The sequence below is a fragment of the Hylobates moloch genome, unplaced genomic scaffold, assembly GCF_009828535.3.
Source record: "Hylobates moloch isolate HMO894 unplaced genomic scaffold, HMol_V3 SCAFFOLD_5, whole genome shotgun sequence".
NCBI lineage: Eukaryota > Metazoa > Chordata > Mammalia > Primates > Hylobatidae > Hylobates > Hylobates moloch.
The window spans coordinates 80,525,902-80,553,227 of NW_026652280.1; the positions used below are offsets into that span (position 1 = coordinate 80,525,902).

The 27,326-nt window shown below is 59.0% G+C and overlaps 1 protein-coding gene across 2 annotated transcripts in view; it reads left to right on the forward strand.

Annotated features, from left to right (window-relative positions):
• Positions 1 to 25,897, forward strand: part of DAGLA (diacylglycerol lipase alpha) — a 66,656-nt gene extending 40,759 nt beyond the window's left edge. For both annotated transcript variants that reach the window (XM_032153044.2, XM_032153045.2), the window contains exons 4-20: positions 1,772 to 1,873; positions 2,347 to 2,485; positions 4,916 to 5,003; positions 7,075 to 7,209; positions 7,853 to 7,930; positions 10,208 to 10,332; positions 13,743 to 13,896; positions 14,455 to 14,538; positions 14,633 to 14,710; positions 15,164 to 15,244; positions 16,076 to 16,218; positions 16,581 to 16,649; positions 17,030 to 17,102; positions 18,359 to 18,555; positions 19,360 to 19,489; positions 20,056 to 20,243; positions 22,425 to 25,897. In XM_032153044.2, the coding sequence (XP_032008935.1) occupies positions 1,772 to 1,873; positions 2,347 to 2,485; positions 4,916 to 5,003; positions 7,075 to 7,209; positions 7,853 to 7,930; positions 10,208 to 10,332; positions 13,743 to 13,896; positions 14,455 to 14,538; positions 14,633 to 14,710; positions 15,164 to 15,244; positions 16,076 to 16,218; positions 16,581 to 16,649; positions 17,030 to 17,102; positions 18,359 to 18,555; positions 19,360 to 19,489; positions 20,056 to 20,243; positions 22,425 to 23,385 (2,825 nt within the window). In that variant the 3' untranslated portion in view covers positions 23,386 to 25,897. The remainder of the gene's footprint in view (positions 1 to 1,771; positions 1,874 to 2,346; positions 2,486 to 4,915; positions 5,004 to 7,074; positions 7,210 to 7,852; positions 7,931 to 10,207; positions 10,333 to 13,742; positions 13,897 to 14,454; positions 14,539 to 14,632; positions 14,711 to 15,163; positions 15,245 to 16,075; positions 16,219 to 16,580; positions 16,650 to 17,029; positions 17,103 to 18,358; positions 18,556 to 19,359; positions 19,490 to 20,055; positions 20,244 to 22,424) is intronic.
• Positions 25,898 to 27,326: the final 1,429 nt, after the last annotated feature.

Consider the following 27,326-nt stretch of genomic DNA (forward strand, 5'->3'; position numbering starts at 1 on the left):
GTATGTGTTATTAAATAAAGTTTTAGGCTAGGTGCGGTGGCTCATGCCTGTAATCCCAGCACTTTGGGAGGCCGAGGCAGGTGGATCACAAGGTCAGGAGTTCGAGACCAGCCCGGTGAACATGGGGAAACCCCGTCTCTACTAAAAATACAAAAATTAGCCAGGTGTGGTGGCACACGCCTGTAATCCCAGCTACTTGGGAGGCTGATGCAGGAGAATCACTTGAACCCAGGAGGCGGAGGTTGCATTGAGCCGAGATCGCGCCACTGTACTCCAGCCTGGGTGACAGAGCAAGTCTCCGTCTCAAAAAAAAAAGAAAATAAGGTTTTATTGGAACATATCCATTCAGTTAGGTATTGTCTCCAGCTGCTTTGCCCTTACAATAGCCGAGTTGAGTAGTTACTACAGTGACTGTAGGACTCCCAGAGTCTAAGATATTTGCTCTCTGGCCCTTTACAGAAAAAGATGCTGACCCCTATCCTAAACCATGTGCATCTCTTCAAAGCACATCTTCCTTGTGATCCTTCTCAAAACAGGCCCCCTGCTGCCTGGGAACCCCCTCAGGAGTCTGGGCCAGCTCCCCAGAGGACCAGCCTGTGTCATCTTCTTGGGCTCAGGTTGCAGCCCCTTCTTCTGGTCATTTCTAGTGATCACTGCTCTTGTGCTTCTGTGCACTGGGCTAAGCCCTTTTTCCTGTGTTAACTCACAGGGAGTGGGTGTTATTGGTCTCCGTTTATAGATGAGGAAACTGGGGCTCAGGCCTAGCCCTCACACAACTAGTAAGCATGTAAATGTCGGAGCTGGGATTTGAACCCACGCTGTCTGGCTCCAAAGTCTGGTCTCTGAGCTGCCACACTACTGCCCGTGGAGCTGGGGCTTTCCAGGCTGCCCCCATGAGGCCAGCAGATCTTCTCAGCTACCACTCCATACTCCTCCCCTCCAGTCTCAGCCCCTGAGGGGCCTGAGCTGGATGCAGACCAGCTGCTGGGCCCTTCCTCTCTCCTCCATCAGGTTCCAGAGGCCTCTTGCTGGGAAATAGTTTCCATGAAGTGAACATGCTCTCATCTAATTTTTGCACAGTCCTATGACATAAATGTTGTCACTCCCATTTTACAGATGAGGAAATGGAGGCTCAGAGAGATTAGGTAACTTGCCTAAGATGTGTCTGATTCCACAGTTCAGACATGATTCTGAAATCCTGATAGAATGAGGAAACGGGCCAGGCGCAGTGGCTCACGCCTGTAATCCCAGCACTTTCGGAGGCTGAGGTGGGTGGATCACTTGAGGTCGGAGTTCAAGACCAGCCTGGCCAACATGGTGAAACCCCATCTCTACTGAAAACACAAATATTAGCTGAGCCTGGTGGTGGGTATGTGCAACCCCATCTACCCTAGGGGCTGAAGCAGGAGAATCGCTTGAACCCAGGAGGCAGAGGTTGCAGTGAGTCAAGATCGCACCATTGCACTCCACCCTGGACAACAAGAGCAAAACTCCATCAGGGAGGCCCTGGGGACTTGAGAGCACAGAAGCTAGGAGAGGTGGTGGCACAATCCAAGCGGTCAGTCAGGGGCCAACAGGACCAAATGGTGACAGGACAGGCTTGAAGCCTGGGAGGCGGGGGGGTGGGGGGTCTGCTGCTGGCCCGCTGCCTCTGCCTTTGCTACTGAGCTGGCTGAAAGCCCAGCGATAGGAAAGGCCAGGCCGGGGTTCTAGGCCCTTCCCTGGTGGGCAAGTGGCAGCCATCCTTCAGCCAGGCCTGCTCTCCTTGCAGCCATCCTGGTGATCGAGTTCATCTACGCCATCGTGGGCATCGTCTGGCTCACTCAGTACTACACCTCCTGCAACGACCTCACTGCCAAGAATGTCACCCTCGGTACGTCTGGGTGAGGCCTGCTGGAGCCTCAGCAGCCCCAGGGGCACAGGGGATGGGATCAGTTTAGAGAGGAAGAAGCTTGGGCATTGCCAGAGGGCAGTGCCTCCTGTGAGGGCACCAGCAGGTTGGCTGGGCGAGGCTGCTTCCCTCACCCTTGAGGCCTGCCAGCTACCTGGTCTGGGGTGGGCTGCGGCAGGCACAGAGCTGCTCACGTCAAGCCGAGGCTCCTCAGTACCTCCTTGGAAACCCACAGAGCTGCCTGCTCTGAGCCAAGAGTGGCCCTTGGGGTTGTGGGTGGGCAAGAGGGTGGCCACGTATGTGGCCAGAGACTGGGACCAGGGTCTTTGGAGCCTGGCTTTTGTCCCCAGAAGCATTTGGGGTTAGGGAGGCTCCAATGCCCCTTTCTTCAGAGCACATGAGCCAGAGAGGTGTCCCCAGCGTCTCTACCTATTACCTCCCACTGCTGCCCGCAGGAATGGTTGTCTGCAACTGGGTAGTCATCCTCAGTGTGTGCATCACTGTCCTCTGCGTCTTCGACCCCACGGGCCGCACCTTTGTCAAGCTGAGAGCCACCAAGAGGAGGCAGCGTAATCTGCGGACCTATAACCTGCGGTCAGTCAGTGGGCTGGGTGGGCAGTCCCAGGGTGGGCTTTGCTGTCTGGTGGGCAGAGGTCTCCATTCTCCAGGAGGCTACCCCAGGCCTCCCAGACTGCATGCCAACCTCGTGTGAGCCGTGGGCATTAGTCAAAGGGCCTAACTGCTCCCTGCCTCAGTTTCCTTGTCTATAAAGTGGGAATAATAACAATTCTTGTCTCATGATGTTGTTGTGAGATTTAACTGAGATAATACCTGCAGAGTGACTAACACAGTGCTCATACTGGGTAAGTGCTCGGTTAATAGTAGCTGTTGTCATCATTGTCCACTGCTGATAATAACAATGGTAATAACAGTGAAGCCAAGCATTGCGTGTAGTAAGTTACAAGTCCACCAGGCAGCTGTCATCTTCCCCGTAATATGGGTGGAGAAACTGAGGTACAGAGAGATGATGGGACTTGCCTGAGGTTACGCAGCTAGAAAATGGTAAGGCTGGGAACTAGCCCAGGCAGTCTGGCCTTAGAGTCCTTGGTTAACTAGCTATTAAATTAGGCTAGGCTGCCTCTAGGATTCAGAGATTGGGAGAGGCGAGTCAAGGAAAGCTTCCTAGAGGGGATAAGTTTTGCATGATGTTTTAAAGATGGGGTAAAGTGTGCCATGGCAGACAAAATGAGGGAGGGCATCCAGGCAGTGTCACAGTAATTTCTGTTTGTTGAAAGAAAAAGAGAGAGGCTTCCAGGGTAGGTCCCAGTACCTCCTGTTAATGGGGCTTCTACAGTGCATTATGTAAGGAGCTCCTCATGCCGAGCCCTTTACACAATTCATCCATTTAATCCCTTTGTGAACCCCGGCATGGTTGTGAGATCCATTCTACAGATGAGGAATCCAAGTCCCTGAGAGGGCAGGTCACCTGCCCCGGGTCGTGCAGAACTGACACCACACCTGCAGCCCAGAGCAGCTGGCTCAAGCACCCTCACCTGGGGAGCAGGCTGTCTGGACCCCCGCTGCCCAGCAGTAATTCTCACCATCCCACCCTCCTGCGCTGCTGTGTTCGGCTCCCCGTGGACCTTCCACGTCAGCTCAGCACTGCAGCCAGAGCCACACCCGTGCCTGCTCTGGCCACGTCCCAGCCCAAAATGTCAGGTCTGGGAGCCAAGGCCCCAAAGCCCATTTTCCCTCCCAGCCCAGCTGGCCACCACCACCCATCCCACAGTGCTCTGGGAACCCTGCTTGGCCAGCACACTGTCCCTTCATGCCCCTGGAAGGTGGGACATTGGTTTAGGATGTACAGCTGTCCAAGTCCCTAAGAGCCAGCGGGTCCCCAGAGTAGCAATTCCCTGCACCCTTCCCTACCCGCCTCCTGTAGCCCTGGAAGACCCTGTTGCCCTCCTTCTCCTCGTGGCCATTTGCCTTATGAAGCCAAGGTTCGAGAGCGGGAAGTGGTCCTTAGACACACGGAGGAGCCAAGAGGCTCAAAAAGGGCCTGGCCTGTCACTCCAGATGGATGTTAAGTGCCTTGAATGCATCTGAGGGCCACCCTTGCCTTCCTCTCCTGACCACCCAGCATCAGGCTTTTAAGGGGCCAGCACATGGCACAAAAGCAAGCTAGCCCCTTCTTGCTCGGTTTGGAGGTCTGCACTTTTAATGTTGGATCTGTTATCTTTATGCTCAAAACACACTCACTGCAGACATCCAGGCTAGGAGGAACCTCTATGAATAACTGGCCCATTGCTCTGCCTTTGGGTACAGACTCCTGGAGAGACCCTGATTCTCCATCCGAGCAGCCAGACCCACTGGGGGTGGGGTTGGGGGGTGAGAATAGACAAGGGCAACCATGTGGGCGAGGGGTAGAGCCCTCTCCCTACCTAGGTATCAGATTCAAGGAATTGGGAAATGCAGAGCCTTATTCAGCCCCATAAATTTCCTGTAAGTAGAGTATGTAAGTATGTAAGTGTCTGAAATCCTTTCTGGGGAAAAGCAGGTCTTTCTGGAAGGTCTGTTGCAGGCCTTAGAACGAGACGACAGAGAGGCCCAACACCCTGCTGACCTCTCCCAGGGTTTGAGCCTTTGGACACCTGAGCTGCAGGGTAGCCCCCACATTGAGCTCCCAGCTCTGAAGCCCCAGAGCCTGCCTGTGTTCAGTCTTCCAAAAGCCAGGGAGCCTCTCCACCGCTCCCCACGTCCCTCTTCCACCCACCCACCCTTGGCCAACGGCACACACCATCTTAGGCTAGCAGGAGTCTGTCAGGGAGTGCCCCTGCTGGCCAGCAGCAAGGCCACTGGCCACCAGCTCTGGCAGGGCCTGGGCCCTGTTCTCCCCCCGAACCCACTGTGGGAACCCTTTGGTAGGGTCCTGGGAACAGGCTGCCCTGTTTCCATAACGTCTGGGTCCCAGCTCTTCTGGTCCAGCCCTCTGACCTCACACATACCGCCTCTCCTGTTTTGCAGGCACCGCTTAGAGGAGGGTCAAGCCACCAGCTGGTCGCGCCGGCTCAAAGTGTTCCTCTGCTGCACGCGGACGAAGGACTCCCAGTCAGTAAGTACTGGGAGGTCGCTCCCCTCTGGCTCACATCCTGTGGTCAGGTGATTAAGGGGCTGTTTGCTCCTTTGGCAAAGCAGGATGGGGCAGGGCTGGTGGGAAGGAGCTGGGTTTCCAGCGTGAGCAAGTACGGCCTGCTCACACAGGGCCTGATATTCACTGAGCCACTCGCTCCAGCACGCAAGACCACGTCCACTTGCTTTGTCAAGGGAACAGAAAGCTGTGAAGACTGCATCGACTCCCTTGGAACTTACACTCTAGTTTAGGAGAAGAAATACGCAAAGTCAGGGTGACCTGAAGACAAAGAAAAGTAGCGTTTCACCAGCAGCAAATTAATCAAGAAGGCCTGGCAAAGCCGATAGGCATTTAGCACAGACCTAGATGGGGACACATAGCCTTCAGCACCTGGGAGCTCAGAAGAGTGACCAGAGGGCCGGACTTAATGCCAGGGCACTGCAGAAGGAAGACAGGGCCAGCTGGGGGCGGCCCCCAAGGGGAGGGAAGGGAGGCAGGCCCCGGGATCACCCAGGGGCGCCACGCAGCGGGCAGGGACCTTAGAGATCATCTAGTCCCACCCCTCATTTTACAGATCAGGCAGCTGAGGCCCAGAGAGGTGGAGTGACTTGCTCAGCGTCCCACAGCTAGTTAGTAGCAGAGCCAGTGAGGTCAGGAGACCACTCCTCCCTGAGGCAGACAGCAAAGTGCCTTCCACGGAAGCCACCGGGAAGCCTCGAGTGGCTCCTGCCCACCAGCATCCCCTGGTGAGCCGTAGAGTGAGTAATCAAGTGTAAGAAAGCCCCCGAGGTTCCCTGGTGGGCGGGGAGCACCCCCTTGGGTCTCTCTGGGGCGGTCTGAGGGTCTGGGCTGCAGGCAGGCCATGCAGAGGGCCGAGAGCCGGCCCCTGGCGGATGGAGGCTGGGGCTGCTGTGTGGAGGGCACACCCGCCCTCCAGGTGCACGGGCAGAGCTGGGGCTGTTGTCAGAGTCTGGCGAAAAGATAGCACATCACAGTGGAGCCCCAGGGCAAAGGTCCCGTTAGACACTGATGGCCTCAGGGGCCAGGTCCGGTCCCAAGCACGTTTTGATCAGTGTGTGTTGTGTTGCTTACACATTTTAATTGGATGCCAGCATTTAAAAATCAGGGGTGTTTCCATAAACTTCTGTATTTCCGAATCTGGTGAAGTGGGCCCTGGAGGGCCTCGGGTCAGCTGGAGCCGAGCAGTAGCTGGCTCCATTTGGCCCCATTCGGCATTTGAATTTGCGGCCCTTGATTTATTCACTTACGAGTGCCAAACACTCTGGGGCGAGACCCAGTGAGACAGACTTCATTGCCATGTGGTTGTTCCCACCTCAGCGTCTCCTGACAGGTCAGGGAAGAGGCTCTGGGCTGCAGCGTGGGGCCAGGAAGGGAAGACTAGGAGTGCACTAGCAGCAGGGCTCGCCTCCTGCCCTGAGGCCCAGACATGCACTGTCCTCAGGCCAAGGGCCTGGAGAGAAGCCATGGGGGGCCACTGGGCCAGAGAGTACACCCCCTTCTAGGGCACATTGTGGGGGTCACTGAGCCAGCAGCCTGTGGGTAGCTGGGTGATGGTGCCTGAGACCTGGCAGGCTCCACAGAGGCCTTAGGAGGGACTTCCAAGGTCCCAGCTGGTGGGGCGGAGGCAGCCAGGAGCTTAGTTTGTTTCTGTGCTGGAGAGAATGGCTAGAGGAGAAATGAGCCAGAGCCACTTGGCCTTGATCCTAGCGTCTGGGAAAGCAGAAAGGAGTGGCTCAAGTTGGCGCCTGCTCTTGGTAGACAGTGGGCACCGTGTGAATTCCAAGGAGAGGAGAGGACTGGGTGGCTACTGCCAGGTCTAGGAGCCCAGAGCCCTGGGCAGGGCCCTCAGGGTCACAGGGCTGCATGGGGTCAGGCTCAGCGGGTGCAGTGGAGATGCCGGGGAGAACCTGCCCAGGGGACCCCGAGCAGACACCTGCTTCTGCAGCCTCCCAGCCCTGGGGGATTTACTCCTGGCCTCTCGTCCTCTCTCCTGCTCCCCTGCCACTGCCTCCTGCCTTCCTGGACCTCATAGGATGCCTACTCAGAAATCGCCTACCTCTTCGCGGAGTTCTTCCGGGACCTTGACATTGTGCCGTCCGACATCATTGCTGGCCTGGTGCTGCTCCGGCAGCGGCAGCGGGCCAAGCGCAACGCCGTGCTAGACGAGGTGAGCACCGCCAGCCCCTTCTCCAGGTCACCTCTCTACACCACCCTCCTTTCAGGCCCCTTCCCTGTGGCCCCTGCAGCAGAGGGCTCGGCTCCCACGCAGCTCCCCAGTGACCACGCACCCTCTTGGACCCTGGAGGTCACCTTTACCTCTGGCTCCCCCTGCCTTCCTGAGCTTGTCCTTTGGCCAGGCTTTCCGTGACTACTACTCGAGGGACTTTCTGGGCCATGCATGGCTACCTCTGGGGCTGGCCCTCAAAGGACTTCTAACCGCAGGCTTATTGGATGTGGCGAGCTCCCGAGTCGGTCTTCTGCATGGCCCCTCCGCCCACCCCACATCCCCACTAGCACACCAACCCCAGTTAGGGTTTCTCAGTGTCTCATACAAAATACCTTTCACCTGCTGTGGGTCAGGAATGTCCTCAGGGGCTTGATGTTTTGGGTAGAAGGGGAGCATCTGGAAATATGGGGAAACCTCAGATTTTGGAAAAGTGGCTGAATCTTGGAAGAACTAGAAGCTGCATGCTCGTTTGGGCTTCTCGGCCTTTGGGAAGCAGGCGGACGCCAGGGCCTGGGCCCCCTTTCCCAGTCATGCAACTGGGCCTGGGCCAGTGATTGTCCCTCTTCACCTGCCCGTCTTACAGGCAAACAATGACATCTTGGCCTTCCTGTCTGGGATGCCGGTGACCAGAAACACCAAGTACCTCGACCTCAAGAATTCGGTGAGTCAGACATCAACTCTCACCCCACCCCGTCCCCATCCCTCCCACTCTGCCACAATGACCTAAGCAAACTCCTCCCAGTGCCAGCCACATTGCCCCTGCCCAGTCTCCCCCCGCTCTCCGGAGAGCCTCTCTGCTCAGATCATGCCCCTCACAAGAACCACCCACTTCACACCGGTTCTACAAACAAATCCCCTGAATTCCTTTACCAAGTTCAGAAGTGTCTGGTCCTGGCCTCTTGAGATGACAGAGTGCTTCACCAGGGTGAGCTGCTAGCATTTTTGCTGCTGCTGCTGCTGTTAATGAAACGCAACGGGCATAGTACTTGGTTTCCAAGCTTTTTCAGTAGTGGAACCTTTTCTCAATCGCCTTTCGTAGAAATCCAGTGTGTAATAGGGAAAAGTGGTGCCAGTACCATGGTGGGAGAGCCCCAGCCCAGGGCCCAACACAGCCCAGGGCCCAGCATAGTCCAGGCTGAAACCAAGCTGGCAGCCGGGAGAAACAGGCCCTGCCTCAGGAAGCAAACGACTGGAGCGTGCATCTGCTCTGATGCCTGTCACTGCGACCTCCAGCGGGCTCCTCATCCCCTCTGAGCCGGATCCTGAATCTGTGAAATGACACTGGGCACACCTTCTACCACAGCTGTGCTGAGAGGACACGAGCCATTCCCATCACAGTGCCAGGAAGCCTCAGTGCCAGCCAGGATGCTGATGGAAAGGATTCCGTCTCTTAGAAATCTCAGTCCTTTAGGCCACGTGTGCTGTCTTGTACCTGCAATCCCAGCACTTTGGGAGGCCGAGGTGGGAGGATTGCTTGAGGCCAGGAGTTTGAGACCAGCCTGGGCAACATAGTGAGACCCTGTCTCTACAAAAAAAAAAAAAAAAAAAAAAAAGCCAAGCATGGTGGCACATGCCTGTGACCCCAGCTACTTGGGAGGCTGAGGTAGGATTTCTTGAGCCCAGGAGATCAGGGCAGCAGTGAGCTATGATTGCCACTGCACTCCAGCTGCACTGTCCCTTAAAAAGAAGAAAAAAAAAACCAACACTCAGTCCTCTAGAAAAGCCTCAGTCCTTGCTGCCTGTCCCTACTCCCCACTAAAGCAGGCATTTGTATCCTCTCTGAAAATAGCCACATCCATAGTAAGTGCCCCAAACCAGCCTATTTCTGCTTGCCAGGCTCTGCCCTGGCTGTTCTCACCACCCTCTCCCTCCCACTCCTCACAGGGAGCAGGGAGGGCAGACAGCTGTGACTCCCATCAAGTGACTCCCATCAAGGTGCCAGGGTCACACCTGCCACCTGGCAGGGGCTGCCAGGGCCCACCCCGCCCCCGGGGCTGCAGGGAGCTCCTGACAGGGAGAGGATAATTACCTCTCCACTCTCGTTCCTGAAGAGCAGCCGAGCTGGCCAGGGATGTTTCCACCCCTCCGGGCCCTGATCAAGGTGCCACCTATTTCACTTCACAAGGTGACTAATCACCCTCCTTAACTTTTACAAGGTGACTAATTCCCTCTCCCGGTGCCTGGGGCACTTGGGAAAGACTGGAAGCTGGCAGACACTTTGCTGGGACACCCCTGCCTCTTCCTCCCTCTACCCCAGCAGCCAATAACCTCCTCAGCGTCAACAGTGGCCACTGGGCCTCAGACACACTGGCTTTCACACTGGCACCTTTCTCCCAAGAGATCCCAATCTCCCACCAATGCAGCCCCTGCCTGGAGCCCTGGGAGCCTGCAGCTGGCTGAGTCAAGTTGAAGGCTCCCAATATTTGCAGTCAAAGAACCCAAGGGCCAGAGATTTGGTGACTGGTCTCCTGGCCCAGTGTGGCTGCCCTGTTGCCCAAGGCCCACACACCCCGCCCAGCTGGAGGGCTGGGGCCTCTCAGGGCTACATTTTCCCAGCATCAAGGGCCCTTCTCAGGGCTGATTGCTGAGGTGGGGGGATTACTACTCATGTCCCTCAACTCTTCCCTTCTCTGGAAAACAGGCAAGGAAATGGACCAAGTGATTTTCTGTCCCCAAATCATTAATTCTGAGACTGGAGCAACAGGACAGGTCTCTGAGGATTCATGTCCTGGTTGCATGGAGATAATTAGGGAAATGCAATTATCACCTGGAGGAGTGTCCTTCCTCCAAGGCCTGGGCCCCACACCTCAACAGGGGACCAGCAGCCCATCCCTGCCAGGGGGTGGGTCCACAGGCTCCCACCCTGGGGAACTGCTGGGCCCTGAGGCTGTAGGCAGGAAGGGCAGGAGGTGACCGCCCTCTGCCTCTTCTCTTCTAGCAAGAGATGCTCCGCTACAAAGAGGTCTGCTACTACATGCTCTTTGCCCTGGCTGCCTACGGGTGGCCCATGTACCTGATGCGGAAGCCCGCCTGCGGCCTCTGCCAACTGGCTCGGTCTTGCTCGTGAGTACCCGTCCCATCCCCCAGCGATCGCACCTCTCCTCCCGGGTGGTGTGTGAGGAAGGGCTACCGGGCTGCGCCCACTGCTTTGCCCTGAATGGCTTCTTTTCTACACCTTCTCTGGGCCTCAACCTTTCTAGATCTGTGTCATCCCTGGGCAGTGAAGTTGTAGGCTTCGGAGTCACACAGTTATGGGTTCGAATCCAGATGTTGTCACTTGCAGCCTGGGGCAAGTGGGTCCACCTCTCTGAGCCTCGGTTTCTTTATCTGCGAAGTGGAGATGTTGATACATACCTCGTGGAATTTTTTGGAGAGGGCTAGATGAGATATTGCATAACACCCACACTGCTGCCTCCCCTCCCCTTCTGGTGTTCTCTCTCTGCCCCCTCAGCCATTCCCTTCTGCCCACATCTTCCCTTCTCTCGGCTCCCCTCATGTGCTCTGCCTTTCTAGAAGAAAGGACTTTCCTAGTAGGGAGGCCCAATCCATAGAGGTCTCTGAAAAGGCACCAAGAAGGCCTGTTAGTTAAAGGCTCCAACCTTCTTCGTAGGGATCTAGGAAAGGCCTTAGCCCCAGACCTGGCCTGCAGCCTGGCTCTGCGCTCAGCCCACCGCTTGGGGGCTGGGTGGACTCTGCTCTCCTAAGTGGGCCAGAGAAGGGTGCCTGCTCCAGGAGGAACCCCTCCCTGTCCTAGGTGTCTCCGCCCTCAGCTCATGCCAGGCAGAAGGAGGACAGCTCCCTGGGCTCCCGTTCTGGAAAGGCTGGCATGCTGGGCAGCAGCTTCTTTCCTTGACACCCCTGCCCTTGGGACCCACAGCAGCCACACCCACTCTGCAGCGCCCTCCCTGTCCTCAGAAAGCTGGGTGGCTCTCGGGGCCTTATTCTCACCATCCCTCCAGCGACTGATCAGAGAGGACTAGAGCCCCTCATGCCCCCTTCCCATCTTTGTCAGCTGCATGTGCCTGGCATTCTTGCCTGCATCCCTGGGAGTCCCAGCCATGGCAGAGAACTTTTCAAAATGAGCACTAGGCTCCATTACTCACTGGCAGTGTGGGGGCATCTCTTGGAGCCTTAGTTTCCTCAATTGTAACAGGTGGTATCTGTCCTGCCTGCCCATAGGGTGTTTCAGAACCCAGGGTGTCACTGGCAGGCAGGGCTCTTTGGTGCTCTGCAGACAGGAGGGGTGCTGGCATTTGCATTAGGTGCCTTAGTGCTGCAGAGAGAGCAGAGTCCCTAGACCTCTTGAGGGCCCAGCCAGGCCCCTGCCTGGAAGAACCAGGTGCCTGTGGGGCAGAGAGAGGCAGGCCTGCAGTCCAGGATGTCGGGGGGAGGCCAGAGTCCAGTGCCCTTCTCAGTGCCCCAGCCTGTCCATAACAGCCTGGCCAGAGGGAGAAGGGCTGCCCATCTGCCTCAGGCCCAGGCCTCTCCCCCGGCAGCAGTTCTCAGCCCATGCAGAGCACAGCGAGCCAGGCCTTCTTCTGGCTTAGCCCCAGCCCTGCCCTGGATGAGCCCCAGGGCCCTCCCATCCAGGGTGCTCCCCTGACTGGTCCCCCTGGCCCACAGATCACTGACTCAGAGGCAGCCCTGTCACCAGAGAAGCGAGGAGCCACTCGTTATTAAGAACCTATTATAGGCCAGACCATTTCTGCATCTTGGACCCTTGATCTCACACCAGCCTTGTGAAGTAGCTGTCACCACCTGCTCTTACACAAGAGGAAACTGAGGCTTAGAATGGCTGAGTGACCTCCAGGCCCTTACGGTCAGGAAGTGACACAGCAAGGGTTCAAACTCAAGCCTCCAGTCTCCAAAGGCCACACTGTTACAGCCTCATGCTCAGCTGAGGCTGGAGAGGGAACAGCTGCCGAGCACAGGAGCTCAGCCCCTAGACCCTGGCCCGTCACCACTTGACCTGCAGTGTGGGGGACCATGCTCTCCCATTGTACATTAGCATTGTCCCCCCAGCAAGCACCGTGGCTTTCTCAGCAAAGTCTCTCCCCATTGGAAAGTGTGTAATAGTCACTCAGGTGATGCTCCGAGTGAAGACAAACCTCCCAGCATCACCAGAACCCAAGCTTCTTAATAAAATCTCAGCTGTCATCCCGTGACACCTGGCAGGCCCAGTCACGTGGGCTCCAGCGCCTGGTGCCCTAGCGGTTGGATGCTGGCTCCCTCTGGTGGCCTGAGGTGCAGCTGCACCTAGCTGGGTGCCCAGCTCCCACGCTGCCTCATTCATTTCTGTGGGGAGGCTACTGTGTGCCTGGCCCTGTTTGGGTGCTGGGGATACAGCTGTGGACCTCTCTGCGGTGCTCACTGCCCAGCGAGGAGGCGGACAGCACATTGACAAGGCAAATAGGGCACATGGTGGAGCGGATGGGCACTTTGGACCCACATAAAGCCAGGTGCCTGGGATGGTGAGTGCTGGGGGCCTGGGGAGCCCTGGCTGTTAGATGAGGTGGCAAGAGAGACCTCACTGTGACAGGACATTTGAACAGAGGCCCAGAGGAGCAAGGGCCAGGCCACGCTGTCTCAAGTGCTGCTGAACATGCCGGCAGCAGGTCAGAGAGACCAGAGCCAGGTGGGGTAGACGGGGCGTTGCCGTAGGGTCTTAAAAAGAAAATGATGTGGCTTGACTTATCTTAAAAGGGCCACTCTGTTGCTGAGCTGAGAGCGTAGGGGCAAGTGCAAGGAGGCCAGTCAAGGCCACCATGGCAGTCCCAGGCAGAGTTGCCAGGGCAGGGGTAGGGGAGGTGAGGGAGCGCCTGGAGTCCAGCTCTGAGTCTGAAGGGAAGCTGAGCACGTGTACTGACTGAGTGGCATGGCTGTTGGGGTGAGGGCCGAGGAGCCACAGACAGCTGCAAGCCAGAGGCCAAGCCACCGAGGGGCCTTGGGAAGACCTCAGGAGGGTTGGGGTACACAAGCAGGGAAGGGGTTTGAGAGCTGGCAGGGTGTCAGGTGTCCAAGAGTGGTGCTGGCTAGGCCATTGGATGGAAGCATCTGGGTATTGGGGCAGGCCTGGGGTGGATTCCTGAGCGTGCAGATGGTGTCTAAAACACAAGACCACATGAGTGCATGGAGGAGCCAGTGCCCCCAGAGGGACCCCAGGGCCTCAGTGTTGGGTGCATCGCTGAGTAGGCCCTGCCCGGAGAGGAGATCCCAGAGAGGAGGGGGCCCCAGCCAGGTGGGGAGAGGGAAGGGCCCACAGGGTCAGGTGCTGCCAAGAGCTCAGTTAAGAGGAAGCCTAAGAATGGCCAGTGGATTTGATGACGTGGGGGTCACCAGGACTTAGCAAGGGCGATTTGGTAGAGGCAGTGGGGCTGAATGCCCAACTGAAACTGGTTCCAGGGACGGTGGCAGGAGACAGTTGTTCCCTCGGGGACTCCCTGGCCCTGAACTCTCTTGTCACCACACCCCAGGTGTTGCCTCTGTCCTGCGAGGCCGCGGTTCGCCCCTGGAGTCACCATCGAGGAAGACAACTGCTGTGGCTGTAATGCCATTGCCATCCGGCGCCACTTCCTGGACGAGAACATGACCGCGGTGGACATCGTCTATACCTCCTGCCACGATGCGGTGAGGCCAGGCAGGGCTCGGGCCTGGTGTCAGGAGCAGGCAGCTGAGGGCCTAGGGTGCCGAGGCTGTCCTTCTGGGCTGGCAGGAGCCCTCGCTTGGCTGGCGCTGGCTGGTTGCAGCTTCCAGGCATCCCTAGCTGGGCAGACTAGAGGTGGCCCCCTCCTCTTCCCCAGACCCTGGCCTGCCTATACCACCTCTGGGGCTGGGAAAGCAGACATCAACCCCACACCCAGTGTTTGGGTTGCTGAGCCCTAGCCCTTTGGGGAAAGGAATTGAGGGCAGAAGCAGGGAGGGACAGCCATCACCTGGACTCAGGGGCAAGTGGTGGCACTCAGGGCTGCCAGAGCCAGCAAGGAGCTGGGAGGGCAGGGAAGGCCTATGGCTGGGGTCGGGAGGAGATCCCCAGTGACCCTGGGAGCCCGTCAGCCTTTCTGGCGGCAGAGGCCCCGTGGCTGGTGGAGCCAGAGTTCCTGGCCAGGAAGGAGACCTGCCTAGGTCACTTTCCCTGAGTCTGGCCCCACAAGGGCCGCTCAGGCTCACGAGCTGCCCGCCTCCTAGGTCTACGAAACGCCCTTCTACGTGGCGGTGGACCATGACAAGAAGAAAGTGGTGATCAGTATCCGGGGGACCCTGTCCCCCAAGGTACGCTGCCCATGGCTCCCAGCCCCTGGGGGTGCCTGCCTCCCTCTTCCTGTCCTCTTTAGCCCACCCCTCACCTGTCTCCTCTCTCCCCAAGGATGCCCTGACTGACCTGACAGGTGATGCTGAGCGCCTTCCCGTGGAGGGGCACCACGGCACCTGGCTGGGCCACAAGGTAACCCACGTCATGGACCCCAGGGCCCCTGGGCTTCTTTCCTGCCCTGCCAGTGTACAGAGGCGTGTATGGTTGGGGGTTCCTCCCCGCTCGCTGGACTCACTGGAAGAGATTGGTCAGAGAGGCATGGATTAGTCTGGAAGGCCCATTGCAGCCCACTGCTGCGACCCCACTGCCCTGCGCAGCCCAGAGCCTGACCATGGAAGAACCTGAGAGGCAGCTGGGGAGAGATCATACCAGCTTCATTAGCCACACTGCCCCTCTGAGCCTCAGTTCCCACTTGTGAAATGGAAGTGACATGATCAGTGTGTCTGCCAGCCCCCGCAGCTGAGTTGTCACGAGGCCCAAAGGGAAAAATGGATGGGGCAGGATTCCTGAGCTGCAGGTCACTGTGGGTTTGCTGGTCACTGGGAGGCCTCCCACCAACACCTGCTTCTGTTCCTGCCCACCCAGGGAATGGTCCTCTCGGCTGAGTACATCAAGAAGAAACTGGAGCAGGAGATGGTCCTGTCCCAGGCCTTTGGGCGAGACCTGGTGAGGCATTTTCCATGGCACCAAGCCCTTTCACACCTGGGTCCCCCTCCTCCAACGCAGCAGAGAGAGGAGAGGATGGATGGGTGATGGAGCCTTGCACCTCCCACACAAGCCAGGCTCCTGCAACCCCTTCGAGCCTGGCTCCCAACCCCTCCTCTTTTGTGCCAGGTCCTGTGGGCGTCCTGCTCCTCCCTACCTACAGTCATTGGGCACCTGATTCATGCCAGACACTAGAGGCACAAAGATGATTCAGGGCAGGCGGCTTTTAAGCCTCATAGTTGCAGAACTGTTTGTCAGAAGGAAACATGGAGAGGCTCAAAATACAGAGCAGAGAGAAGGGGTGCTGTTCTGCCTAGTGGGGAACTGAGTCCTGCCCACTGGCCACGGTCTGTGCAGGTAGCTCCTGAGGTGCCACCAGCTGCCCTTTCCAAAGCAAAGCAGGCTCTGGCCTTAGGAGACTTCAGTCTAGTGGTGAGGGTAGAGAGATGGGGTCAGGTAACCACATGTTTATAGTGATAAAAAGCTCCATCCCAGGTACAGATGCAATGACTAGAGGGAGTGAGCCACTCCTGGAAAGTCAGGAGGGCTTCCCCAAGGACATAACCTCTGAGCAAGGTTTGGAAGCGTAAATAAGAGTTTATTAGAACAGTCTGCCTAAGCAGTTACTCTGTGGGGACCTAGCTTGGTTCTCTGTGCCCCAGCATTCACACAGCACAGACATGGTCCCAGGACTCTGGGAAGATGGGAAGACCCTCTGCCTCCCTTGGGTTGGCTAAGACAGTCGCTTGGCAGGCAGTGGGGCAGGGCTCTCAGGCTTCTCTCGGTCTCCAGGGCCGCGGAACCAAACACTATGGCCTGATTGTGGTGGGCCACTCCCTGGGCGCGGGCACCGCTGCCATCCTCTCCTTCCTTCTGCGCCCACAGTATCCAACCCTCAAGTGCTTTGCCTACTCCCCACCAGGGGGCCTGCTGAGGTGAGCCATCTGGGGCCTCAGAGTTGGCTGGGGCAGTTGGGACCCGTGGAGGCTGAGGGTTGGCTGGTGCTAGGGGCTGGACTGGGAGTCTGACTTCTGGTCACGTGGAGGTCTGGGAGTGGCCTGGAGGGTGGAGCGTGGGGGCTCTGAAATGCCATGCGCCCCCCAGGATCTACCCAGCAAAGCCTTACCAGCGGGAAAGACAGAGCAGGGAGCTGGCAGCCCAGCCTGCCACCAGCCAGCTCCCCGGGAGCCATCCCAGGAGTGCAGGAGCAGGGCTTGCTTGTAGCTGGGCCCCCCGATTCCGGAACACCACCACCCCTCCCCCTTGGTCTTAGCTTCTGCTTTGGCTTCCCTTGCAGTGAGGATGCGATGGAGTATTCCAAGGAGTTTGTGACTGCTGTGGTTCTGGGCAAAGACCTCGTCCCCAGGTGAGTCCTTGGCCCTGCTCCATGGTCCCTTGCCAGGCTGTTCCTCCCTCCTCCAGGCCTCTCCCCACCCCCTAGCCCCCGCGTCTCTCTCACTCCGATTCCTGTCTCTCAAGGGACCCCATGCCCCTCCCCACCCTTAGTTGCCCAGTGGTGAGAAGCCCAGGTGAACGCACGTGCTGGCGCCCGCCCTGCCTGTCCTCTCACTCCTCGGCTCTGCTCTGGGGAGCTGCTCTGTGGATGCCTCTCCACCCCATGACCCTGGCTGACGTGTCTTCGTGTTCCAGGGGCTAGGCGTGTGCCTGCCCCTCCACCCCTGGCCCCATACCTCTCATAGCCCCTGACCAGGCCTAGCTGACGGCCCTGTCTCATTCCCTCCCCAGGATCGGCCTCTCCCAGCTGGAAGGCTTCCGCAGACAGCTCCTGGATGTCCTGCAGCGAAGCACCAAGCCCAAAGTGAGCCCCGGCCTGGGCACCCTGCCTCTGTGCAGCCTCATCTGTCCCTGCCCTTGACCCCCACCGGTTTCTTGGGACAAAGCACAAGAGGCCCTGCCATGGGAGGCCAGGGCAGGGTGTGGCTGGTGTCGTGGGAACTTCAGGAAGTCAGACCCTCAGCATCCCCAAGCTCAACCCATCCAACCCCTGTCATTGTGCAGATGGGGAAACCGAGACCCAGAGTGGGAGGGAATTGCATTTGCTCACATAACAAGTTAGAACAGAATCAGGACAGGAACCGAGAAGCTCCCATCACACAGAGCTGGGAGCTGCCCACAGTCAGGAGAAAGCGATCCGGAGACTTTGAGCGGTGAGGAAAGGCCTCTGCCGAAGCCTCTGAGATTCCCCAGGCTCAGGGAGGGCTGGGAATGACCTGTGGAGAGGATTTGGGTACAGTTTGTTCTGATTTTCTGCTGTGACCAAGAGGAGAGGGTCAGCCCTTCCTAATCCGCATCAGGTCTCTGGAGGACACTGGCGGGCGGGTTGGCCCGGTGGGGGTGGGGACGTGGTGGCCAGGCACACTGAGGCAGGCCCGCGCAGGAGGAGAGGGTCCTCTGTGTGGTCACCCCTCCTCGCCCCCTGCCCCCCACCCCCTGCTCTGGGTGGGCCCTCAGCCCATTCACCGTCTCAGCCCCGTCTGGACCGTTCCCAGCTTTGGTGCCCTAGACCCTGTGGCAGGCAGGGCCCTGGGCCAGGTACCAGGTGCCAGGCGGTGAGCAGGGCAGCAAAGCTTTGTGGGACTGTGCCTGCCTGGAGGAGCCTGGTTCTGGGGAGGTGGAACTGCTCCCACCAGATTAGTCCTGGGCTTTTGTCAGGCCAGGCCTGGCAGGTCCAGCTGGACTCAACTCCAGGGTGTGTTTGGCCTTGAACTTGTGGAGTGACCCAGAATAAGTCCCTTCCCCTCACTAGGCCTGTCTCCCCATCTACTAGATGAGGGGTTGGCTGGGCTTCCAGCCCCTTGCCAGCCCTGAAATTCAACAATTCCATGTCATCTGTCCTTGGCACCTTATTGGCCATCTGGCCACCATGCACCTCAGCCACTGCCTCTTCAGGTGGGCACCGACCTTTAATACTCCGGCCACTGCCCTTCCCCTTCCCCTTTGCCATCTCACCGCCCACTCTCACCTGCTGAGCCCTCCTTCTCAGTCCCCCTGCCCCTGCCCCCCAGCCAGTGCCACTTAGCTCTGTCTCCATCTGTCCCACTCCACTCCACACAGTGGCGGATCATCGTGGGGGCCACCAAATGCATCCCCAAGTCGGAGCTGCCTGAGGAGGCAGAGGTGACCACCCTGGCAAGCACGCGGCTCTGGACCCACCCCAGCGACCTAACTATCGCCCTCTCAGCCAGCACTCCACTCTACCCACCCGGCCGCATCATCCACGTGGTCCACAACCACCCTGCAGAGCAGTGCTGGTAGGTTCTGCCAGGGTCTGCTGCTGCGGGGGGTAGTGGCCAGGGCAGGGGCAGTGGAGAGCAGGGCCAGCCTTGGCTCAGTCACCCCTCAGGGCTGGGGGTGGAGGCTGGGAGAAGATGGCCCAGGGCCTCCATGGAGGAGTTTCCCCAGCGTCGGGCTCCGGAAATGGAACAAAAGGCCAGCCCTGAGCAGGACTCCAGGCGTCTCTCTCCAAAGTTTGGCTTTGCCTCCAGTGTCAGCCCTTCCCTGGTGTCCCCCAGGGCAGCGCTCCCGACTCGTGGTCCATTTAAAAGTAGGTGCCCTGGAGGGCTCCCCCCTCAGGCCCTGGCCAGCTCACACCTCAGTTGTCACTTGGCTTCACCAAGGGAATTCCTCGAAGACAGCTGTGAGCAAGGAGGGGGCTGCACCAGAGAGAGAGAACAGGAGCAGGCAAGTGGGTAGACCTTTCCCACTGTGCTCCTTCAGACAGCTGGGCCCTGGCTCCTCCCTCCAGGGTCGGCTTCCTCCCCTGACACAAAGCTGGTGAGCTGGGCCGTGCAGCAGGTGGAGCAGGTGTGGCCCAGGCCAAAAGCAGGTCGAAGGCTGTGGAGGGACCATGGCTGAGGCTCAAGATCAGCCTTTCCCAGGCTGAGGGCAGGGCAGGAGCCAGGCCAGGGAACAGAGCCCTGCTGCCAGGCAGGCCAGGGGCCTCCAAACCATGCGAGCTGTGCTGAGCAGGGCAGAGAACAGAGCCAGGAGGCCCTGGCACCGAGGGCCAGGCCATCGCCCCACCCTTAACTCCCCTCTGTCCATGTCCCTCTCAGCTGCTGTGAGCAGGAGGAACCCACGTACTTTGCCATCTGGGGTGACAACAAGGCCTTCAATGAGGTGATCATCTCCCCAGCCATGCTGCACGAGCACCTGCCCTATGTGGTCATGGAGGGGCTCAACAAGGTGAGGCAGCTCCCAGCAGGGTATCACCAGGGAACAAGGCACTGTCACCCCATCAGAACCCCGTAAGCACCATCAGATCACTGCCCGATTTTACAGACAAGGGTGCTGGGGCTCAGAGAAGTAGGTAGCTGGGCCAGAGAGCCCCACTCAAATACTTCAACCTCACACCCCTGGCTCTATCCACATCACCACGTTGCCCCATGGTGGGGAGGAGATAAGGAGACTCCCAGGGGCCTGTCCCTGAGGCAGGCCCAGCTCAGAGGCCTAGAAGGCCACTGGCCCTTAACAGATGCATGGGCAAGCAGCGACAGCCACAGCCATCCCCTGGCTGCGGAAAGGCTGAAGGCAGGCAGGGCAGGAGCGCTCGCTGGGCTGTGGGGTAAGTTGTGACCAGATGGGCAAGTCTCAGGCCTTAGGGAGTGGTGACCTCAGGAGGAGGAGAGTGGACCCAAGTGACTCCATGAGGCTCTGCTTGGCCTGAGAGGCCTGGGCCCTGGCTACATATCGGCCCCAGGATAGGGCCTGATGTCCCTCCACCACCCCCAGCCTCCTCTGTCTGTCCTCAGGTGCTGGAGAACTACAACAAGGGGAAGACCGCTCTGCTCTCTGCTGCCAAGGTCATGGTGAGCCCTACTGAGGTGGACCTGACTCCTGAGCTAATCTTCCAGCAGCAGCCACTCCCCACGGGGCCACCCATGCCGACTGGCCTTGCCCTGGAGCTGCCGACTGCAGACCACCGCAATAGCAGTGTCAGGTGAGCCTTGGCCACTCCCAGCCCCACCCCAGGGTGAGTGTGGTTCAGAGCACATAAACTTGTGTGCATGTGCATTTAGTGCATGCATTGGGCTCAGCTCTGCACACGTGCACAGGAGGGGTCAAACTCACCCTCTGTGCTCTAGGGCTCTCTTGCTGTGCTCCAGCTGTTCCCCAGACTGCTGTCCCTGAATCCCACATGAGCCAGGGGAGGCATACAGACCCACAAACCCCGGGCCACGAAAGCACAGATTCACTCTTTTTTTTGAGACGAAGTCTCACTCTTTTCCCCCAGGCCGGAGTGCAATGGCGTGATCTTGGCTCACTGCAACCTCTGCCTCCCAGGTTCAAGCAATTATCCTGCCTCAGCCTCCCAAGTAGCTGGGGTTACAGGCACCTGCCACCATGCCCAGCTAATTTTTGTATTTTTAGTAGAGATGGGATTTCACCATGTTGGCCAGGCTGGTCTTGAACTCCTGACCTCAGGGGATCTGCCCGCCTTAGCCTCCCAAAGTGCTGAGATTATAGGGGTGAACCACCGTGCCCGGCCTGCACAGATTCATTTCTTGCACACTTAGACCCAAACAGATGGACACCCATTTACTTACATATTTGTATTGAAGCTTACACATACATGTGCACACAATTATCAGTTATAAGTACACAGGTCACCCCCTACAGACATGCACATGTACAAGACACACACCAAGACAAAGGTGGAGACACATATACAAGGACACATGTGGACAGGCAGCCGCTCATGGAAATGCATGAATACACCTGTGTGCAGACCCAGACACACAAGCCAGCTGACATACACAGACATCTGGTCTACACACTCATACACATGAACAGAGGCGTGCACACATGCTCACAGGGGCGTGCACACATGCTCACAGAGGCACGCACATGTGGGCCGCAGCGCCCTTGCTATTCACACACTCTTTGAGGGGTGCGAGGCTCTTAAGTGGTAGTCCTTCCAGGGGAGGATTGTCCTGCCTAGAATTCTAGGACCTTCCCACACAGGCCCTGTGTGCTTGGTCACAGATCTGGTCAAGAGGCTGCTTCCTGGCCCTTGGTAGGGACACCTGGACGTCTCTCCCTGCCATTTGTGCATTTCCTGTGGCAGCTGCACAAACAGATGAAGAAGCCAGTGTCCATTTCCGGCTGCGGTGACTGCTGCAAGCCACCCACTCCCTGCCCCATCACTCACTCCCTGCAGGCTGGTCTGCGGAGCCAGGGGCACCAGGCTTCCCACCCAGCAGAGGGCTGTGGCCCATGGGAGAGACAGGAGGAGACCCGGATGAGGAAGGAAGTGATGAGATCCCTGGGAGTGGCACCCAGGGTTGCTGGCTCTGAGATTGGGGTAGAACCAGTTGGGCAGCTCTGGGCAGGGCTCTCTCCCTTCCCTGTCTCCCTGCTGCCCTCTGTCCCTCCCTCCCTCCCTCCCTCTTTCCCTCCCTCTGTCTCTCTCATTCTACTGTGGCCTCATGAGTGACCTGGGGCAGCCTCATGAGTGATCTGGGGCAGCCCGTCTCTCGGAGCCTCATTCTCGCATTGGTACAATGACAGGGGTTCTGGTGCAGAGAACCCCAGCAGCACTCCTGAAGTCCTAGTGCTGCCAGCAGGGCCTTAGCCCCTCAGGGACCCCCCCCACCGCGGCTCAACCCAGCATCAACTCTTTTGTCTTCTATTTTGGGTTCTTGTGAGTTGTTTTTAAAAAATAATCATTCCTGGCTGGGCGCAGTGGCTCATGCCTGTAATCCCAGCACTTTGGGAGGCTGAGGCAGGCGGATCACCAGGTCAGGAGATCGAGACCATCCTGGCTAACATGGTGAAACCCCATCTCTACTAAAAATACAAAAAATTAGCCAGGCATGGTGGCAGGCGCCTGTAGTCCCAGCTACTCGGGAGGCTGAGGCAGGAGAATGGTGTGAACCCGGGAGGCGGAGCTTGCAGTGAGCCGAGATCGAGCCACTGCACTCCAGCCTGGGCAACAGAGCGAGACTCCGTCTTAAAAAAAATAAATAAATAAAATAAGCATTCCCTGCCGCAAACCATCAACAACTGCTAAACGAACCGTACCCTTTATTCCCCGCAAGTTCCTTTTAGCCAGGGAGCTGGGGTTCAGTCCCCTCTCCCTTCTGAGTCTCATACCCCCTGCTCTCCCCTCCCTCTGCAGGAGCAAGTCCCAGTCTGAGATGAGCCTGGAGGGCTTCTCGGAGGGGCGGCTACTGTCGCCAGTGGTTGCAGCGGCGGCGGCCCGCCAGGACCCGGTGGAGCTGCTGCTGCTGTCCACCCAGGAGCGGCTGGCGGCAGAGCTGCAGGCCCGGCGGGCACCACTGGCCACCATGGAGAGCCTCTCAGACACTGAGTCCCTGTACAGCTTCGACTCGCGCCGCTCCTCGGGCTTCCGCAGCATCCGGGGCTCCCCCAGCCTCCACGCTGTGCTGGAGCGTGATGAAGGCCACCTCTTCTACATTGACCCTGCCATCCCCGAGGAAAACCCGTCCCTGAGCTCGCGCACTGAGCTGCTGGCGGCCGACAGCCTGTCCAAGCACTCACAGGACACGCAGCCCCTGGAGGCGGCCCTGGGCAGCGGCGGCGTCACTCCTGAGCGGCCCCCCAGTGCCGCGGCCAATGACGAGGAGGAAGAGGTTGGCGGTAGGGGTGGCGGGCCAGCCTCCCATGGGGAGCTGGCGCTGCACAATGGGCGCCTGGGGGACTCACCCAGTCCTCAGGTGCTGGAATTCGCCGAGTTCATCGACAGCCTCTTCAACCTGGACAGCAAGAGCAGCTCCTTCCAGGACCTCTACTGCATGGTGGTGCCCGAGAGCCCCACCAGCGACTACGCCGAGGGCCCCAAGTCCCCCAGCCAGCAAGAGATCCTGCTCCGTGCCCAGTTCGAGCCCAACCTGGTGCCCAAGCCCCCACGGCTCTTTGCCGGCTCGGCCGACCCGTCCTCGGGCATCTCACTCTCGCCCTCCTTCCCTCTCAGCTCCTCGGGTGAGCTTATGGACCTGACGCCCATGGGCCTCAGTAGCCAGGAATGCCTGGCGGCTGACAAGATCCGGACTTCTACCCCCACTGGCCGCGGAGCCAGCCCTGCCAAGCAAGATGAGCTGGTCATCTCAGCACGCTAGCACCCCAGTTGCGTGGCCAGCCGGGCCCAGGCAGAAGCAGGTGGCCCTGTGGGCACCTGGTGCCTGCCCCCTGCCGGGCAGTTTTGAGGACAGACTGCCAGGGGCAGTTTAGCCTCAGGCACAGGCATCGCTGCTGAGCTGGGGGTCTGCATCCCTACCTCAGCTTAGGACCCCCAGAGCCAAGGTGGCTGGGATCTGGCCCCACAGATGGGGAAAGATGGGGAAGGGTGTGGAGTGGGGAGGAGCCTGGGCAGCCTGCTGGGTGGGCCACACTCAGCCTGACTGCCCTCTATGGGGCATTCTGGCACCCCCTGCTCCAGGACAGGCCATGGGCAAGCTGCCTCCCATCACTGCCTGCTGGCTGCTCTCCCAGGGGCCAGGTGGAGAGCAGTGCCCCCCAACACATGTATTCTCATCTGTGGTCCAGGCCGGCATCTGCCCTGGCCACCCCCCAGATCTGGTGCCTGCTGGCCAGCCCCCTGGGGTGCCCCTGCCGAGGTGGCCTGCAGTGCTGTACATGTTTACAGAAGCTGCTGGGCTTGGCTCAGGATGTGTTCTGGGCTTGCAAGTCCCCCGCCCAATCGTGTTCAGTAGCCGTCCACCAAGCAGGGCCCAAGGCAGCCAGGGGCCTGGAGGGGCCAGAGGAGGGTGGGGTCAGGGCCGCCCCTTCTTTGCCTTGTGCCTCTCATGCTGCCTCCTCTGCCCATGGGTCCTGGGCACCCAGGCCTGCCCTGCCTGCTGGCTACTTCCTGGCTTACCTTCCACCCCCAAGGATCCTCGCCACCCAAAGGGTGGTGGGCACTGCTGTGACCACCCCAGCTGCAGAGTCAGTGCCCTGGGTGGAAGGAAGGCACTGAGAGCCCCCTTCCTCTGAGGGCCCCACCTGACCCCTTGGTGTCACCCCCACCACGCCTAGGCAGCTCTGGGCCCTGGGATCTGGAACCAACACACCCCTGTTGCCCTCAGCTTTCCCTCCTCGCTGGCCTGGGCACCCTCCTGGGAGCAGGCCTTCCTCCCTCCCACCCCCAATGTCCTGTTGGTAGGAGGTGGGGCCAAGAGTGGGGTATGGTGGGCCTTGGCTGGAGACCTCTGTCCACTGCCCAGGGAGGGGCCTGGGGCTGGGAGCAGTCCGGGTTTAGCCTGAGGTCCCCATAGGGCTTCCTCCCCTGCTGGGTTTGGGAAGCAGTTAGGGAGATAGCGACCCGGAGTTTCCCCAGAAGCGGGGTGGGAGGGTGTGCATGCTAGTGTTGGCACGTGTGCATGTGCATGAGTGTGCACCATTCCTGAGGAAGGGGCCCCTGGGGCTGCCCACCCTACCTGCCCTGCCTGCCTGCTGCCCCTCCCAGCCTGCCAAGAAAACGGTAGGGGAGCATGATGGGGCCTTTGAGGCAGGGTCGCAGGGACAAGCTCAGCTTTAGACACCGTCTGTTCCCATCACGCCTGCTGCTGTGACCCGTTTTGGAAAACTGGTGTGTACCGAGGCGCTGACTGCACGGCTGACCGCCTGCTCGTGCCTTCATTCTGCGGTGGCATGGTCCCTCCCACTCTGGCCCCACCCGCAGCCTCCTTGGGTGGCCTAGGCTCCCCTGACCAAGAGACCCCCATCTCATGATCACTGGTACCTGGGGGCCTGAATTCTGGCCCCCGGCTCCCCACACAGCTGGGATTGGTCTGGATGGCTGTCCTGGGAACCCCTGCCCACCCTGACAGAGGGAGCTGGGCCTCCTCTCATCCTCTGTAACTCCCGCCTTCACCAGACTCAAGGACACCCTGGCCCGGCTGAGGCATACATAGCTTCAGCCCAGCACCGAAGCAAGACAAAATCAGTGGCCCTTAGAGTTTAGAAAACAAGACAGACTCTCAGAGGAAAGATCTGACAAGCACCCCAGCCAGTCACAGGGAGAGACTTGATGTCTGGCCTTTTAATTCCTCCTCTGCCAGGGTGGGTCCTGGGACCTCTAATGTGGGCTTGTCGTCCACCCCGGGACTGAGCCATCAGGGACAGACTCCCCATCCCCAAGGCTGCAGCCACACCATGTTTCAGGCTTGGGGCTGGGGCAGGCTTGGGCTCAATCCTGGGCACCCAGGGGCAGCCCACCCCTAACCTGGCTCCTACCCACCTCGCCCCTGAAGGATGGGCCTGCTGCACGTCTCCCTCCTCCACCCCATACCACACTGGGGGGTCTGAGCCACCCCCCTCAGCCCGGTTCGGCTCAGACCGACCCCCACTCCATCCCTAGACCTGCAACACAAGTGCGTGGGCCTGTCCTCCCAGGGGCCTGGGCGACTCCATATGCAATCAGTAGCGAGCAGCCGGGCCCCACAGACCCTCACGCACTCTCTACGTGCCATTCTCCCCAGACTTTTTTTGTACTTAATGTATGAAAGATCCAAACTAATATTGCTGTAAAAAGGAGAGACAAATTAATATAGCTTATTCTATAAATATATCTGTATATAAAGGTTTCTGTATATTGTATAGAGCTGTGTATAAACTGGATGTAGAAGCACGCTGGCTGCCTCGAATGTCTTTGCATCAGGTGGGGACTGGGTAGTAGAAACTTGATGTCGAGGTTGCAGCAGAGCAGGGGGTCGGCATGGGGCAGGGGGCCATGGGGGCCTCTGCCACTGTTCCCTGAATGGAACAGAAAGCCTAAGGGGGAAACAGATTCCTTGGGACCAGAGCCCGTTTCACCGCCAAGACACAAGGTGTGTTTGGGTGGTTCAGGTCCAGCCCTTTGTACTGGGTTAGAACTTTGTTTCTCAAAGTTCACGGTGCTCATGACTCACTGGGGCGCTTGCTAAATGCAGGTGTGGGTTCAGTGGTCTGGGGTGGGGCCCAGGTATAGATTTCTTACCTGCTCCTGCTCGGCTAGTGCCCTGGCCCAGGGCCACACTTTGAGTTGCAGGGAGGGAGTAGAAGACCCTCGAAGCCCCCTGTGAATGAGGGCAGCCACTTGCCTGTGTGAGAGATGTACCAGCGGGTGCACGTTCATACTACAGCCTGGAAAGATACAGCTTGCTGGCCACCCCTTCCTCCCTGAGGGGTCTGAGGCTCAGAGAGGATTAGCTGCCCAAGACTGCCAAGCCAGCGATTGGGGGACCAGGCTAGTCTGACCATGCCCACCTCCCTCCCCAACAATGCAGACAGCTAGGGCAGGCAGGGGTAGAAGATCCCAGTGGGACAGCATTGAAATGCAGGGGCCACTAGAAGTCTTTGCTGAGGGCTTTCCTAAGAGGGCGCAAAATACCTGGCCAGGCCCAGTGCAGCCCCGGAACCCCAGGCCAGCCTAGCTTCGGGGCAGGGAGGCCTGAGGAGTGGCTGGAAGGCCCAGGTGGTGGGGCCTGCCCCCTCCACACAGCAGGTGGCGCTGTTCAGCCAGCCAGTCCCGCCTTGGCTGCAGAGTCCGGCCTCGGCACTGAACCAGCCAAGCTGACCGGACCTTTCCCTTCCCCCCACCCTGCCCCCATCTCGGCCCCCAGTGTCCAGTGGCCCTACTTGGTGAGGGGCTGAGGAGGGTGGTAGAAGAATGCCCTCGGCCTTAGAGCCTGTCTTCACCCACAGCCACTGAACAGAAGCAGAAACGGGCCAAACAAGGGTGAAGACCTGCCCAAGGTCGCATGGGAGGTGGGGACAGACTGGGGACCAGAATCAGGGCCTTCCAGCCTAGGACTCTGGCCTCCACCACACCTGATGGCTTTCAGAGGTTCTTTGCCCTCAGTGGTCTCATTGGTCTGCAAATTATCCTGTCCAGTGAGCACAGCACAGGCAGAAGAAACTGAAGGCCAGAGAGGCTCTGTGGCTTGCCCAGGGCTGCAGCCAGGGTGTGGCACTGGGGAGGGTCTTGAGAGGGCAGTGCTGGGAAGGGCTAGAGAGGCACTCTGCCTGAAGCTCCACTCAGTACCTGCAGCAGCCCTCTCCTGTCCCGGTGCCCCTGCAG